This window comes from Thermobia domestica, chromosome 12 (assembly GCF_964235325.1).
Source record: "Thermobia domestica chromosome 12, izTheDome1.hap1.1, whole genome shotgun sequence".
Classification (NCBI taxonomy): Eukaryota; Metazoa; Arthropoda; class Insecta; order Zygentoma; family Lepismatidae; genus Thermobia; species Thermobia domestica.
The window spans coordinates 30,903,072-30,921,596 of NC_137465.1; the positions used below are offsets into that span (position 1 = coordinate 30,903,072).

Here is an 18,525-nt window from a genome sequence, read left to right on the forward strand (position 1 = left end):
TTTCATCATTCCTCCTTAATGTGGCAACCTTCACAAAGAGCCACGTATATTATAGTAGCAAGCAATAGTTACCTGTAAAAATTCTTCGGGGGCTAGCAAAACGTAAGCCTGGACAATATAAAAACACGTCCGCAGGTTTTCTGATGTATACTCTGGAACAAAGAGAGCACAATAATAAATATTACTACGTTTATCTAATAATGAAAAATACTTCTCATGCATTCTAACAAAATAAATAATTTTATTTTATTTCAGTTTTGCGTCGCATGTCTCTGCTCTTCAGGCTAAAGGAAATCATAAAACATAAATGATCATGATGAAATGAATGGTGATATATTTAAATTTGAGCATTAACATCTATATATTTCTCCAGTAATAATATGTGATGATTTAAATTTGCAATCTACACTGTACTGTTTCTATTATTTCAATTGTAATTATTTTAAAATGGATAGTGACGGAAATGAATTTAAACATGTTTTGGTGTGTATTATTAAAATAAGGAGCATAGCTATATTTAGAATTAGTTGGTGGGGAAAATAATAATAATAATAATAATAATAATAATAATAATAATAATAATAATAATAATAATAATAATAATAATAATAATAATATATTACAGCTCCTAACTAATCACGATTTTACCCCATAGTGTACAGCATGTCAAAGGTTTGGGCGCAACAACTAGTTAGCAAAATAATGGGGCACGATATAGTTACGAACTTGAATATAAGAGTTCCACTGAAATCGGAGTCATGGATGTTTGCTCCTATCAAGGCGTGTATTTCAAAATTTGACTGATTGATTACTTTATATTTGCGTGCTTTGTTAGCAGCGAGGTTATTTAGGACGGGAACCATAGTTTAAAGTGGAATCCCTGTAGTGTGATCGATACTCGTCCACCGAGAATTGAACCCGGGACCTCGCGCACCAAATACACGCACTCTAGCATTACATATGATGACAGGCTTCCATATAGATGACTTTGTAGTGTTCAGTCACATAAGATAGTCTGTCCCTCCACCACCGGTTGAACTCTATGTGACGACAATACTCTTCACGATTGTTCGACAGACTTGAGGTCCATTCCACCATTGAACTTTGTAACCTTTCACTTTCCACTTTTCACTTTGCAAAATTTGCAAAGTGAAAAGTTTCTGAGTTCCACTATTATTTTTGAAGAAATTTGCAACTTGATGTTCTGCAACTGCAAAGTTGCAAAGTCTTTGCAATATTATTTACTCATGAACAGAAAGAGTTTCGAGATATGAATCTAATTGAAAGGTGAAGAACAGGGTATAGAGTCACACATTACAGTGTATAGTAGGAATTTTATTTTAGAGTATGATTAGGCTCTTTATAAACGACAAACATGACATAAATGCTCAGATTAAAATCCGTGTGTAATGAATAACTAACGTTTCTGTTGCGAAGTAGTAATTGATTGAGTTAATTCATGTGTTCCAGTAAAGTAAATGTGTTCCTATTATTTCATTTAGACTGAGTTCTTTTACGTCCAGTATTTAACAAGTTAGTGGTAATTGTTACTATGAAGTGCTATGGTACCGGTTTCATAAATGTTATTTATTTTGAGTCATGTTTGTTCTTAAGCAAGTATTTCTGCAAGTAGGTTATTTCACAATCGCTTTCATGACGCACATGAGTTTATTATGAACAAGTACAGAATAACTTAAAAGGGGTATGTTTATTGAATGCATTTTATACAAGAATTTATTTATTTTACATTTCCGTAGTTGGTATCGTGTTTTCCAACAAACATAATAAATTATGAGTTTAGTTGGGTCTCAATTATTGTTCTATAATAAAATATATACAAATCAGTTAATTAAAAATAGAAATATAAAATTATCTCATTCTGGATTTTGGTTCATTTGTCCTGTACTATGGACTTGGAGCGTGTTTTCCCTTATGATTACCAAGTGTACATCTAGGTAATTATAGTATTAACTTTGTTAATTTTCTCAAATGTGCTCCAATACGAATTCTACTTGCTCACTTGTCAAACGAAAGCATTCTTTAAACTGAAATAAATTCATGCTGTGGAAGTTGATTGTGCTTTTATACACTTTCATAGAAACCTCATCCTCACTTGATTCATCACTTGATGAATATAATAATCTCCGAAACATTTTAAAACGATAATAACCCTTAGTCATTCATTCACGCAAAGCGAAACTTCTCTTTGCAAAATATGACACAACTTTGCAAACTATTCCTTTGCATTTTTAAGATAATGGTGGAACAAAAGTCAGAAATTTCTGCAAAGTCTTTGCAAGTTTTCGCTTTCTACTTTGCGCTTTTCACTTTGTAGAAATATTTTTTTCGTGGAACATAAACCTTGCTGCAAATTGCAAAGTGAAAAGTTAAAAAGTTCAATGGTGGAATAGGCCCCTGGTTGGCTATGTAAATCACTGATGGAATCCTTTTTCAAATAAATGAAAATAAAAATGAAATCTTTTATGCTTTACGTCCCATGCTTATGACAGCTAGGCTAAAGGAGACGGTGATGATGAGAAATGAATTAAATCGTGGAATAAGAAGAGTGGAAGAACCCCGAGACGCACATTGTATTTGTCCACCACAAAGTTCATTTGTGCAAGCTGGGATCTAACCGAGGATCCCATGCACCAGAGGTGAACGCTCTACCACTGAGGCACTGCGAAATCCTTTTTCTAAGATCTTCAATACATTGTTACTACAGGGATTCGAACCAGAAATCTGAGTAGTTAATGCCTACAGTGGTGGAGTTCTTATTTGCTTAACTCTGGGCAATCTTGGCAATGCGTTCTGCCATAACTCTGGGGAACATTATGATGTTAGTGTATTTTAAGATAGCACTCATCTGGACAATCACATCTACTTCTCTACTGTTTTTTTTTTTCTTTCTTTTTTTTCCCTCATTCAATGATATGTTTAGAGAAAACATTTATGACAGTCTTTTTCTAAATGAATATCTCAATTAGAAAAAGAAAATTACATCTTATTAAGGAAAGGAGGAAACAAATGATTTAAACTCACTTTTACATACCAAGTCCTCTGTGGGTGCGAATTCAGTATTAGACAAAAATGCATGACTAAACCGGAACCAGTACTCGAGATTTTAGGCGTACCGTGCCAGTGCGTTAACCACTACACCATCCATTTCGCTCCCAGAACAGCCGTACACCCTCTCACTCTTCACTCTTCTTTCCTTCAGACTACGTGGCTTGTACCACAACCTAACTGTTGTGTTTGAACAAACCAGTGTCCACATTTAGAACACTGCTAACGGTTGTATTATTATTATATTAATGAAAGGAGGAAGCAACCTATTTAAATTCATTTGGTCTGAGTGAAAGAACACTGAAGAGTGAGAGAGCGTACGGCTGTTCTGGGAGCGAATTGGGTGGCGTAGTGGTTAACGCATCGCACAGTACGCCTAATATCCCGAGATCGAGTCTCGGTCCAGTCATGCACTTTTTCACTCTCTGTGTATTATAAAATCAACATTAATTTAATTCCGGACTACGTATTAGAGTACACGGCTTTTCAAAAAGAAGTGGTGTCCAGTTTTATATATATGTATATATAACAAGACTGTATTCTGTGTTAAAATGTTTTCCTTATTTCCTGAGAAGTAAGCGGACGTGGAGAACGAAGTACTCCCCAGGAAATAGATAAAACACTTTAATACCACCCTCACTATTTTGTGCTGTACGACAAAAGCAAATCGAGTACGTACACATTTTTACTTATTTTTTATTAGGTATATAGACGACTTATCATTAAATACACATTTGTTCCACAAATTCATCGTCACATAGAGTTAACTGGAGCATGCTCTTCTTACAAATTTAGACAAGTATTGTTCGATAATTATTACTTTTTACTTCTTTTGTAAAGTACTGAATATTCTATTTACTTGGATTATCGTTATAATAATACGTATTTGTGAGAAAATATTTACCCAATAATGGAGGCATGTTAATAAAAAGTTGCAACAACGAAGGGCTAATGTTAACGGTGTTTTCTAGTACAGCCAACCACAGTTCCAATCCATCCTCTAGAAGGTAGACGTGGCTATCCTCTTTGATATCTGTACTCAGCTGAATCACATGTAATAGGAATGGTAGCAGCATTTCATTCATAACACCCAACGCCTAAAGAAAAAAATAAATATTGAATAAGTACAACACAGTGTTTCTTAACGTAACTACAGAGTAAGATGAATTCGCAAGATACTTTTACTTTTAAAACAATCAGCGAAATAAAAATGAAAACTCATATCACTGGGTAGTAGGCCACCCCAAAGCAGAATGATTTTCAACTTTCTGGGACGACTTACGAAAAATCCAAGAACTTTCTGTAAGCATGTTAGTAATGGTGTAGTAAAATTATAACATAAAATTCTGAAGCACATAAAAGCAAAAACATTTTTACAATCCTATTTTTCTAAACTTTTTTACTTATAGGTATTTATTTATGAAGAAATATACAAAGAACTTACAGGGCTGTATAATAACTGAATAAGTAACCAATCAAGAGATCCCTACATATATTTACTTAAAAAGAATTAAAGGTAGTTACTTTTTTTCTTTTTCTCTCATTTACACCTTCAAACATGGCGAAGAATCATTAAAGTCTCCTTGAATCCTTCTTACAACTCCGAATGTCACCTCTTTAGACATTAATTTACCTCCAGAAATATGACTGAAATGACTCTGGTACTGAGTGACTTCTGACAAAACCATTTTCAGGAATTTCCTATTTCCCTTGTAACCAGCACATCGTCCATTTATCTGGATGTAAGCCAACATATTAGATGTGTCAATCTCTTCAAATGAAAAATTACTGGCTGCGGGACGTTTAGTCATAAGATCTTCAGTTTTCACATATCAACCTAAGGTAGTCGTTTTCTGGGTATCAAAATCACCTTACAATCACGACGGCAGAACCATCATGGAATGCGCAATGTCTCAGCAAGCATCTCGACACCGGATAGCTGTCTGCTAGTCTCAACGACTGTAGCACTAGCGACTACATATCGCGTACTTTTCCCTTTCGCGCCTCTCAAGTTTATCGGTATTTATCACATTAAACGTTGATTTGTTCTACCTCTTCCTGCAACCGTAATTTTTATTACAGAGGAGACAACCTGAGGCAATAATTTTCGTCAAAGTTAGCCACTCTTTCTGCAGCCCGCATATTCTTTCTGCAGCATTGTTGTACCGTCGCCTGTTGTTCTGCTTTAGGGCTAGAACATACACTCTGAGGTAAATAGCTGTTATGTAAACGATTTACAATCAAAAAATAAACGAGTTTCCCACTTTCTCTTGAGAAACCTCTTCACAGCAGCTGATGAACGGTCAATGTAGCAAATATATTTAAATACCACCAATTCATACACACATACCATGTACATTAAAACAAGCATATTGAATTACTTACTTGTACTAGATGCACCAATGTTGATACAATTGCACACCTAAGCATATTATGATCCCTTGATTCTTCCCATAACATAGGAAGATACTGAACTAACGCTACAGTATACGGCCTAATAGCTGCACCCACTCTTTCGATAATGAAAGATAATACATATAACACATGCATCTGAAATAAAAAGAGAATTAACAATTAAAAGTTGACGGAAAACTTTTCATTAAAACAAAATGTTCACTTTAGGCGTAAAATAGGATTTAATAAATTAAAGAAATTTAATCTTTGTTTTTAATAAAAGAGAATTATTTAATTTTTATCAACAATCAGTACTTTTATTATTATTATTATTATTATTATTATTATTATTATTATTATTATTATTATTATTATTATTTGTGTGTGTCGTTCAGTGAAAGTAGTGTACATTAGTAGAAATCACGTTTTCATTTCTGATGCTCCCAATATGTGTATAGCTTTAATAATATTTTACGTTCCAAAACTCAGTTTCAACTACATTCTGCGAGAAGGCAGCGTTATCCCTAATTACCACATTTACATTTCAGAACACAAAACGAGATTAGCTTTCATTCAAACAAGAAAGACGGTTAACGGAGGCAGTTAAAATTACAAGCAGTTACAATGTTTACTACTTTGTATCACATTCATAGGTCCCACTAAATGAAAAGGTAAAAGCGGGCTCAACGAAGCTAAGAAATTAATCTGTGTTAATCCACTGTTACTACAATTCATTTGAAGAGCAATCTTACAAACAAATTCAATAAGTATTCACTTTGCTCTTCAATATTCTACCATGGATTTGTTAAAAAATTCACATTTAAAGCCGAATTTTCGCTGACTGTTGTTAGCATTGTAAGACGAAGTTAAGAAAAAAGGTTTTAGGATGATTGGGAATAAATTACGTAAGAAATAACTGAAACCAATAACATATTTATACTAGTAAATAATAACCACCCGAGGCCTGACACTGCACGATTCTTAAATCTTTTGTGTTCTTTATGTGGTTGATATCAGTTAAAATAATCTTTGAGTTTTATGTCCCACGGTTATGCCGGTTAGGCTAAAGGAGACGGTAATGATGAGTAATGAATGAAATGGTGGAATGAAGAAAGTGGGAGGAAACGGGAGAACCCTGAGAAAAAACCCATGAGCACGGTGTTTGTCCACCACAAAGTTCACTTGGCAGGGGCTGGGATCGAACCCGGAACCCCAAGCACCAGAGGTGAACGCTCTACCACTGAGCCACCGCGGCCCCTTTGATATCAATTGAGAAAGTGTCAATGATGTTTTTCCAACTTATGTCCAGAGTGCCATGTTGGATTTAAATTTTGAACCCTTTGTTCGAATGAAAAAGGTCTCCGATGTCTGTCTTGCTGTGTTTTCAAAAACTGCAGTTGTGGAATCATTGTATTTGGTGCCACGAATATAATTTCTTTCAGTCTAGTCTGTATATTACTTTTCGTCACGTCTTATATAAATGTTTTGAAATGTACACGAGACTTCACAGATACCTATGGAATCAGAAGATTAGTGAAGACTTTTACAACCTGTTCTTCTCCTGGCGTGATTCGTGCCACTTAGACGTTATGGTGATTCCCTGGACTGCTAGGCGTAGTTTCACAATAAACTTACATGCTCATGTTGCAGGTTTTTTGCTGCGGACTGTACCAAGGCTGCCTTTCTCAATGCGTTAGTCGAAAGTAGTTATAAACTATGTTACGGAGCTTGGGTTAACTGAAACTGATATACGCAACTGCAAAAAGTTACAGAAAAGTGTGTGTGTTTCTTGATTCACTCTCTTGCCGAGCAGGACTACTTTTTATACCTGCTCCTCAAAACAAAGCAGAAGAATTTTTCTGAATCTCCATTTTCCCATCTCTGCCGTGCTAACCAACATCCCGGGTCATTTATCAGACAATTCCAACGCACACCAAAACTAGGGAAGATGGTGGCACTACTGAAAAGCCGAATTACCTGTCAAGAAGGCTTCCATGAATTCTGCTATTGATCCTGCATTATTATTATTATTATTATTATTATTATTATTATTATTATTAATAGCTGAAGCTGATCTATTTACACGGCGCACATTCTAATATGAGCGTGAATCTCCTTTCCACTTCTCACTATATCAGTGCAAGTCCCTTTACGAACACAAGTAAAGGACAGGAAGGCTATCAGATTACAACAAATGCACATTTTTTATAATTCCATATCCGAGTACGCCTCATTGTGGGTCCACAAGCCTTAGAAGTTGCCAGCTTGCAATGGGTTTTGTCATTAAGATGAAAGCAAAGCGCCTGAAATGTCCATCAACTCGCTAGAAGTAGCTCCTGTACTGGTTGCCTTTCACAAGGGTATCAACCTAGTCGCAATATTAAACTAATAGAGCCAAAACGGCGCCTAAAATGTGGAATAGAAAAATAAAGACAATTTTTTTTTGAAAATTTGAATGAGAACTGGCAAATCTACACAAAATCTGGAATCGACCAGCGAAAACGGCACATTTCTAGCAATTATGGTTTTCGAGATCTCATTGTCGAAAAGATTGGCCACAAACATATAAACTTTTCTAGCATTTTAATATATAGACTAGCTGAACCTGTGCTTTCTACAAAGCGCAGCATTTACATATGAGTATGAATCTCCCTGTCATTCCTCACAACATATGTACACTCATGTCCAAAATGATTGTCGCATATCTATAACTGTCTTCTTGTAAGAATATAATTTGCAGGATACTTTTAATACTGATACTATGTGCATAATCGGGAAATGTATAGTTGTGGTAAATTTCATAGGAAAAGAATTATAAATACGAAAATTAGACTGAATAAAACAAAATGTTGCTAAATGGACACGAAAGTTTTATTTTCGTTTTATTGTTCTTATTTACTGTTCTTTTGACACGAAATTTGTCACATACATGTCTTTGCCAATTATATAGATACTAACATTATAAGAAATACTGGGCAAATTCGTTATCAAATTATATTCCTACAACAACATATTTATAGAAATGCGACAATAAATTTGGACATGAGTGTACATGTCCCTTTACAGACACAAGTGAAAGACGGCTTGATAAAAAAAAATCGGTAAGGAGTATCACAAACGGAAGATTTTTTCGATTATTTTTTTCAATATCTCGCACCGTTTGCAAGATTAGAGCCTACTTTCGGTTAAAGTTTCGAATTCATGTATGAGCAGTGTTTTCTTTCTTCTTGTATGCAGTATGTAATAAGCAAATACATTACATACACAATTAATTATAATGTCAGTGGTATATGGTGTTCATTGGCCAAACACTCCAAACAATAAAGATTAATCTTAGCCTAAAGAAATGGTTATCCTTCGTTTTTTATTATAATTTGGCCATGACGCAAACGCCTGAGAGAGATGCAACCCCAGTATACAATTATGTTGTGTTGAAATGTATAACTCATAGGATATGATGCATTACTTTTTTAAAATTTTAACACTTCCAGTGTACCCCTAAAAATGCAATAAAGAAATAACGGTCACGTTTTTTAAATATTCAATTAGAACTGGACAATCTACACAAAATTTGGAATCGACCAGCGAAAACGGCACTTGTGGTTTTCGAGATCTCATTGTCGAAAGGACTGGAGACAAACATACAAACTTTTCTCTGGAGACAAACATATAAACCTAGCTTTTTAATATTAGATTATTATTATTATTATTATTACATTTTATTCTGTACAGAATATTCTTCTCAGTTCATTTCTCTAATTTTACATTCATTTTTTAAACATGTTATTTGTGAGCAGGGCTGACCAACACTTTCGAAACTAAATTATTATCAGAAATTAGTTAAATGCTATCATAAAACGTAACTAGAGAAAAAGTATGCTGTAAACACTTTTACTGATGCGTTCTTAGAGGGAGAGGAGAAAAAGCAAGAAAACTGGAAACTAAAACTTTTCTTTTTTTTTTTCCCTACCTCTGTGACGAAGAGCTAATAAAAAGCTTACGTTTCTTATTTTGGGTTTTGATGGTACTTCAACTAATTCCTACTAACTGTTTCTCATAGTCGCTTTTGGGTTTCTTTGTTCCAACCACATAATTTTAAATTTAATAAACCGAGAAAATGTATAAAGAAGCAATAGGATGCATAGTAATAATCGTAACAAAAACTGAGTATTCACCTAAGCATCCAAATAGCAATCAGAATACAAAGACTTCAGCGACATGTTCTCGCTACCTTCAATTCGTATCCCTTACAAATTTTGATGCTTGAAAAAATTACATTCTTGAACATGCTATCCTCTGAACATGCTATTTATCCATGAGGAGAATATGGGTTAAAAAACTAGGAAACTTAAAAGCAATGTTTAAATAATCATTAATAATTATTTCTACAGAGTAATATGTTCACTCGCTTCGAGTTCGGTTAAAGGTAATAAGAAGAGTTACAAGAAAATTTACTAGCAATACTTCAAGAGCCTTATACATTATTTCTATAGTGAACGGAATTAATCAAAAAGTGCAATTCTTCAAACAGCGTACACCTTTTTAAGGGATATGCACTAAAAATGGTAAAAACTTGTCGCTGAAACATTTGCGTACGCATTGTTATTTGCATATTTCGGTTAGTACTGAATTTTTGTTATGATTATAGCAATATTTCATTTTCTCATGTAGTTTTACATATATTATATATTTATTTCAGCATTTTTTAAAGCGGTATCGCATTGCAGATTACGATACAGAAACATGGAAATGCGATACAAATTCAAAAATTTATCGCAAATTGCGATGCATCTTTGCATCTTTCATTATTACCACGGAAGCTAAAATAAAGAAACTTTTGTACGAAGGGTTAGTTGCTGCAAGAAAAACATGCCCTCACTTTGGGTTACAAAACTGTTTTCCACTCTGTTTTTCGTTCCCTTTGTCGGTTTGTTGCTAGTAGGTCATCTTTCAGACCTTCTCATGTTTCGGGTCATCCTATCCTTGTTTCTGAATACGTAATAATAAAAAAAGTCCCTTAAGAAAAGGTGCGTTGGCAGCAGAGAAAACAAGTTCAAACTATATTGGACCTAGCCGATACATGCTGTAGCATGAATGAGGCTTGGATGTGGTTACTAAAACGCAGAAGTTCGTACAGTAGATCATTGAAACAGTAACATTCTTCAGCGCCGAAAATATAGAAAAATACATTCGTCTTTCTCTCTCTTTTCTTTTCGCTTTTCATTTGAAATACTGATATACCGACTACGATGTACGGCCGATGTACGGGATGCCCACTTATGGCCCTTGTGAAAACTAACATGCAGTATTTGCAAGATGTCACCTTACGAGATGCCACGAACCTAACTCAAAACACATGCTGACCAAAGGGACTCTCTATAATTATTCTATAATTACTCTGTACTACAGAAAATGGGATACAAAATTTACAATTTGTGATACAAATTGAACTTTGTATTTAAAAAAAAAAAAGAAAAAAAATTTGAAACAACATGTAAAAGAGGTAAACACTGAAAGACATTCAATGATTTTTTTCTCAGTTTTAAATTCCATTGACCTACCTTGGTATCACATTCATGGGCCTCCTTTAACAAAGAGAATAACAATGTAAAAGCGGGTTCAAGGAAGCTAACAAACTGATCTGTGTTAAACTCAAAGTCGTCAATAGCTAACTTTAGCGTATTTGATGCAGTCAGTCTTACAACCATATCTTCATCATTTTGAAGAAGACTTAATATTACAGAGTAGAGAGCTGGTCTCAACTCGGGTGAAAGTTTCACTCCAGTCCACTGGCCAATTAGCCAAATCACTCTTCGCCGAATTATTCGGTAGTTCGGGTCCTTCACTTTCAATTCTTCTATTAACGTTGTTGAAAACCACTGGTCAAAATTTACCTGAAAGAAAAACATTTGATTATTTTCTTTTTCCATAAGCATAATGTGTACACTAATTCTGCAACTTGTTAATCTTTATTTACGGAGTTTTGAACAATGTCATCTTCTATGGAACAAGATATGAAGTTATATCATTTTGTTTCTGTATTATACGTACAGAAATGCATATATGTTTAATCTGTAACAAACAAGAAGTGTTAAATTTACGAAAAATAATGTTTGTATGCGTATCTACTCATATTTGTAAACAACAGCATGCACTTCTCTGAGGATCATCAAGCAGTCGACAGAAGCCACCTACAAAGAAGTACGAAGGAGGACACGGAGAGCAACGAAGAACCCCTACAACCCCTCTACAGGCCCCGCCCCCAAAATCGGCTAAAAAATTAAAAAAGCACCTCTACGAACAGAAGACATCAGTTCCAGCTGATCATTCCTACCTTTCTCTTAACGCTGCTCTGGGCAGGAGAGACTCCCTTATCTCTAACGTTACTCTGGGCAAGAGGTTCCTATCATATCTCCGCATTACCTCCTACCGGTTCCTGTCGTCCCTGCGCTGCACTGGGCAGGAGACACTATCCCAACTTCGCGCTGCTACGTGCAGAAGGTCCAACCCCATAGAGGAAGGACTATTACTTAGAGGAAAATATTTATTTGTACCATAGTGTAAATAGAACTCGTATAGAACTCTTTGTAATAAAAAGGCGAGGAAAAAGAAATAACCAGTATACCGTCTCTACCATACTTTACAGTATACAGTATATTGGAGTTTATCACCCTTTCCAGAAATCACTATATGAGATGTGGACGTAGTTTAAGGTGGAAACTGAACTACCGTAATGTGTTCCAATTTTAAGGCTCCCCCACTGGGAATCGAACACGGAATGTCGTGCACCAAAAATGCACGCGCTAGCCACTGCCACGGAAGGAGTAATTCTAAAAGTGTATATTATAACTTGTTTATATATCTTAGCTTTCTTCTATTGAAAATGTCTATAAGTGTTTCCTTCATGGTTTCTTTTTTTTTTAACTCTCAACATATGTACTAGTATAATAAATATGTGATTAGAAATATAATATGATGTAATAGACGAAAAATAATGTTAAGAATCCTCATTTGAAATCGGTAAATGAAAGTTTTTTTTTCTTAAATAATGAATTTACTCGATTTTGAAAATTCAACTGTTTTTTTTAAAATATTTATTTATTTATTTTATTTCGGCAGTGCAATCACGATTCATGCAACACATTGTTCGATTTTTTTTAAGTTAAAGTTGAATTTTTATATATATTTCATAGATTGAAAGAAAGTGCGCTATTCATTAGGCCATGCGGAAATAAATTATGCTTTCAGAAGATATAAAAATGAGTAATTTTTTATATTATGAGAAGTACTTTTAAAGTGTTTACTCCACAAATAGATGGTTGAAAATTGATAGAACCAAGCAAAAATATAACCCGAAGCGGTTCAAAGTAAAAATAAAATAAAATGAAATGCTTTTACGTATCTTGATACACATTTCATATTCAAACTTCTTTAAATTAAAGAAAGATATCAAACAGAAATTATGGCTTTTTTCCTCATAAAGACTTTCCTTGCAGTTATTATTTGTATTGTAAAGAATAACTTTCATTTTCTTAAATTTACTTTTTTCTTTCTTCAAAATAATCCCTAGCTAATAACGATTAGTAAAAGGTAATAAATTGTAGTTACATATGGAGCATATGGAACACTATTATACAGGGTGTTTCAAAACAACATCAACAAAGTTTGGGAGGTAATTCTTGACACCAAGATAAGACGAAAAGTATAGATCAACCTTGGTGCATAAATGCTTCTTTCCGGAGTTATAGGCTGCCGAAAACATGAAAAAATGAACTTTAAAGATCCATAGCTTTAATATTATGGAGCCGACCATAGTCGGGTCAAGACTTTATTTAGGAACTAGTATGTGCTCTATCCAAATATCTATGTTTCAGAATCCTGCAGTATTTCCGCAACAATTTTTATAGAGATAGTTGGTGAATACTTTAAACTATATGCTCGTAGCCAAACTACCTCTGTAAAAATTGTTGCGTGGGTACCTTAGGAGTCTGAAACATGTAATTCTGGATAGCAAACATATTAGTTCCTAAGTGAAGTTTTGACTCAACAATGGTAGGTCCCATAGTTTTGGAGCTATGAACTTTTAAATTTCATTTTTTCATGTTTTCGGTAGCATGTAACTCCGAAAGGAAATACTTCTGCACCCAAATTGGTCTATACTTTTTGTCTTATCTTGGTGTTAGGAATCACCTCCCAAATGCCGTTGGCGCTGTTTTGAAACATTCTGTATAACGAATTACCATACTCATCTACTTGTATCCCTATCAATTGTTATATTCAATATTTTGAATGCTACACTCCGGCATTCTTCTTCAAGCACAAGCACAGACTTAAATCATATACAATAAGCTCTTTATATGTTTAGTAGTATCAACAAAACGAAAATTGTAATAAATTCACTACTTTTTTTTTCAATTACAGAAATTCAAAACTCGTCAAACTATTAGCGTATAATTATATACCCTTTGATCATTAATATGAAAACTAAGCATACGGAAATTCATAATTCCATATACAAGAATTTTAATTTAATAATATTTAGATAAACACAACTTATGAACATACCTCGTCATACAAGTCAAAGGCAGCCAAACCAACAGCATTATAAACAGCGTCTTTTCGTAAAATTGCATTCAGATCCGAAGGTGGAACTAGGTTGTGATGTTCTTGAATCATCTGCAGGAGAATAGGTGATAACGTGTGCCTAAACTCATGGAATAACGTCAGGAACAAGGATTCCGTGCAAGGCTAAAAAAAAGTATGATCAGTTTTTATGTAAAATCCATCATGTACGAATTTTAAATAGATTTATTCTTTTCTACGTCCTAACACAATACCGCCGTTATGAACTTTACGTGGGCTCTGAACTACGTTGGGACTTGAATCAAGTGTAGTTGGCAGTGCAGACACTACCATCTCGCCTCATTCCGTACAAAGCAGAATCTTTCCATCATACTGTCTCGTCTCGAAATTTTCTAAGTTTTACGTCCCATGTTTATGCCGACCTAGGCTAAAGGAGACGGCGATAATGAGACATGAATGCAATGGTGGAATGAATAAAATAGGAGGAAACGGGAAAACCCCGAGAAAACCCACGCATATGTGTTTCTGGCGCGAGCTGGGGTCGAACTAGGGACCCTAAGCACCAGAAGTAAATGCTCTACCACTGAGCTACACCCTGTCTTGCCTTCAGAAATGCTGATTACAGGACCCAAACCTGAGCAATTTAGAAGTCTACAATATTGTTTACATGTAGCATACTGAATAACATTACAATTACACTTTAGAAGACGCCTTGTTACAAACATCAAAGAAGTTCTAATGAACTTTGGTTGCAAAATAGTTTCGTTCGCTACACGCTACATGTACTAAATTGTCGATAAAAATTTCGATCACTAATGATGGTCAGAGAAGAAACAGGTTAAACGAGAGTTTTCAAAACCTAAATTATTGAAAAACAAAGAGTGAAATAAGGTATTCTCTACTCCTTTAAGTAACTGATTACGCATTAACCATTCCAAAACACTACTGTATCGATTACACTTTTTAAATTACAGATCAAACACCTGAAACCCAGATTTGTTTCGTCCCGCGATTATTAAACTTCTATGCTGCATCTGAATAGTCACCTCTCAAACCTAAGCTCAGTTTATTTTTAATCGATTAAAAAAAAAAAAAAAAAAAAACTGTGAGAAATCTGGTTGGTTTTGAATTTAACACCTCTTTGAGCACCTAGGCATGTGAAATGTGGACCTACAGCTTAAAGTAAGAACCAAATCCAAAATCGAAGCCAGGTCTCCAGCGCTCAAGATGTTTCATACGCTAACCATTTAACGAGTTCCTTTGTGTTAAGCAGTTAGCGTACGCGTCTTTGGTGTGGGAGACCCGAGTTTGATTTCCGGTGAGGGCTTGTGTAGTTGAGATGCCACGTTAACCTAAAAATCAAATCAAAATCAAAACTAGCCATTTAAGCGCGAGAACTCATGCAGAATTTAAAATAATTTGGTAAGTTTTCAGCTATGGATAGAATAATTACTGCCTAATAATTTAATCAAGTATTGTTTTGCTTTGCTAGACTGAAGAATTTTCCAAAAACATATTGGGCCTTGCGCAGAGTCGTTCTGACGCATGATTAGTGCCATACTAAAGAGATCGACTCACATATTTCCTACAGTAGTCAGGCCTTTAGTATGACACTAATCATACGTCAAAACGATTCTGCATAAGATCCATTAAGTTTTAGCTCAAACATTAACTCTGCACTATTCTTGCTTACGAAATTTTGTATTTCTACAAATAACACAAACACTTCTGTTTAATAATTTCTTTACATATAACGCAAACTTACATACAGTGAGTCTGGGCGAAAATGCACAAGTGCTACTTATTATGCATGGTAATTACGCTATTTTGTAATTATTTATATTCACACAGCGACGCCCTTGCACTAGCAAGTCTCTCGTGATCTGACTCCATAGTTACGTAGCACTGACATTAGTCGACTAAACAATGTAAAGCATCGGGAAGAGCATTCAGTTGCAGTGCAGAAACTGGAACTCCCCGCTTTATTCTTTCTTTGCTTCCTTTGCAGAAGTTGTCTATTGAATAAATATGCAATAACATTTTCTTTCACTTTAAGTATCAACATGATAACCATAGCTAAGTGGTAGCGAGGAGGATTTATTATATCTTCACCTTACTTCTGTTGTTAAAATTTCATTTTTTTTCTTTTTTTTTTCTATTTCTGGAAATGACATGTGTCATGACTTGAACAACAAATTAAACCTTCCAATCAAAAAAGTGTCCAATCCAACTATTGAAAGAACATTCAGATGGCAATGATTCATTAGAATGCTACAATTAAACATAATTATTACTTACCCGAAGACTATATTTCCAGGATTCCCCACCCTCATCAGTAGCTGAAATATAAGAATAAAATTATTAACTATAGTATATGCTCCACCTTAAACACCTACACACATATTTGTACACAATGACTTGTCTAAATTTGGTATCTGCTGGCGCATACATGCATCCCAGTGTAAGACCTGTCATTACGTCCTTACATGTATAACAAGAGTACTTATATTTAGTAGTATAATGCTTACCTCTGATACGACAGATCATTAATACGCTTCCCGGTGATGTGTGTTGATGAGGGACAACATTGTACCGGGTTATCACAAAATAAGTATCGCTGTTCAGAGAACTCTGGAGACGTAACCACTTGACAGAACGCAACCAAACCTGGTAGGAGTATATTTGGGAGCATGCAGTAGCTGTTGATGTAGAAAATAAAATTAGTTCCAATTTTCACCACTAGAGGTAATTGTGAAACACCAACACCAAGTAAATGCAGCGTGGAAGAAAAATGACACTGGTGATGCTAAATGATAAGAAAGACTGTAATTACATCTCCTGTGGGTATCGTGGCATTGATTACCAATGCTATTCATACCACCCCGTTGTCAGTGGCAGATTTAAGGGAGAAGGGGGTTACTGAGCTGAAACACTCCTTTAAAATTCTTGGATATCTTACAAAAACGAAGTTAAATGTTAGTTCTTCCTCTCCTCATAAACTGCAAGCTCCCCCTAAAGTTCCACGATAAAATCAGTGTCAAATCTCGCCTCCAGAGAATATTGTGTTTCTGTTTAGTGTTAAGTATGGTAACTGTTGTATGGAAGACAAATGATATTATTGCTATTCAATGTAAAAAGGCCGTAATTATGCCTCCGTGTGACACGTGGCATTTATTTGTACTCCTATTAATATTCCCGTGGTGTAGTGATGTGCTATAGGCGATGATGGTGATGTGAGGTTCTGCCCAAAGGCAGGTCTTTGACGTGAGGGTCCTGGGCAAGAAAAATCTATGGTGACTAGTACCGTATGAAATGATGATGTCGTTCTAAGGACGCAAACTACAGGTTAACATGGAATCCAACTCACGTGTGTCTTCACCGGAAATCGAACCCGGGACCCCTGGATCGCAAGACAGAATGTGGAAAGAAAAAAGCAAACATTGGATCATCATGAATTCACTTCTGGCACATAGTGGCTCTCAAACTCGTATAACTGAAATACATGCAGGCGTGAGTAAGCAACCTGAGAGGCAATTACAGCTTTTCTTATCATTTAGCATCACCAGTGTCGTTTTTCTTCCACGCTGCACTTGGCGTTGTACAGTGCCATAATTACCTCTAGTGGTGAAAATTGGAGCTAACTTTGTTTTCTACATCAATCGCTTCTGCATGTTCCCAAATACATTCCTACCAAGTTTGGTAGCATTCTGACGAGTGGTTACGTCTTCAAAGTTCTATGAACAGCGATACTTATTTTATGATAACCTGGTATTAATTTTTTCGGAGTTCTCCCGTTTCCTCCCTCTATCGTCATTCTACTAATTCTTCTATCACCATTTATTTGTATTTATCATCCTCTTTCTCACGTCGCAAGTGGGCGACGTTAACTAAATACTTTTTTCTCTTTTTTTAAGAGCTATATTGTGAGGTTTATGATTCCTTTGATTATCCTCAAGAAGCAAGGTCTAAAAACCTCAGTGTCCCCTTGGGTATTTTTGGAAGCAAGCTGATCAACAAAAATAAATACGAAGAGGAACGTGTATAAGAGATTCCTCCTCTTCTAAACCTTGTTTCCAGTTAGCTGGGATTGGCATTTCGTATCGCTGTCCTCCACCCGCTGCTATCTTGTGTCATATCCATGTGACACCACACTGTACCATATCGTTCTTCATACAATTTATCCACTTTTTCTTTGGTTGGTCTCGCGCTCGTTTCCCACATTCATTCAGTGAGCTACGTATTCCGCGAACATCTTCTCCTTATATGCCCAGACCAATGAAGTCTACTTTCTTGCAATTTTACTACCATTGATCTCACCTTTACTGTTAATCGGATCACTTCATTCTTAATTCTATCCTTCCGCGTCATTCTACACATCCATAGTAGCATGTAACTTCTGTTTCTCTCTCTTCTTCGTCGTCTAACATTCCGGTCCGTACAATATGGCAGCTTTCACTACCATTTTGTAAATATTTCCTTGGA

At 35.2% G+C, this 18,525-nt stretch overlaps 1 protein-coding gene across 2 annotated transcripts in view; it reads right to left on the reverse strand.

Moving 5' to 3' along the window:
• Nucleotides 1-18,525, reverse strand: part of Impbeta11 (importin beta11) — an 88,425-nt gene that overhangs the window by 37,472 nt on the left and 32,428 nt on the right. For both annotated transcript variants that reach the window (XM_081733588.1, XM_081733587.1), the window contains exons 9-14: nucleotides 16,342-16,382; nucleotides 14,026-14,208; nucleotides 11,022-11,354; nucleotides 5,452-5,616; nucleotides 3,971-4,163; nucleotides 73-152 (exon numbers count right to left, since the gene is read on the reverse strand). In XM_081733588.1, the coding sequence (XP_081589714.1) occupies nucleotides 73-152; nucleotides 3,971-4,163; nucleotides 5,452-5,616; nucleotides 11,022-11,354; nucleotides 14,026-14,208; nucleotides 16,342-16,382 (995 nt within the window). The remainder of the gene's footprint in view (nucleotides 1-72; nucleotides 153-3,970; nucleotides 4,164-5,451; nucleotides 5,617-11,021; nucleotides 11,355-14,025; nucleotides 14,209-16,341; nucleotides 16,383-18,525) is intronic.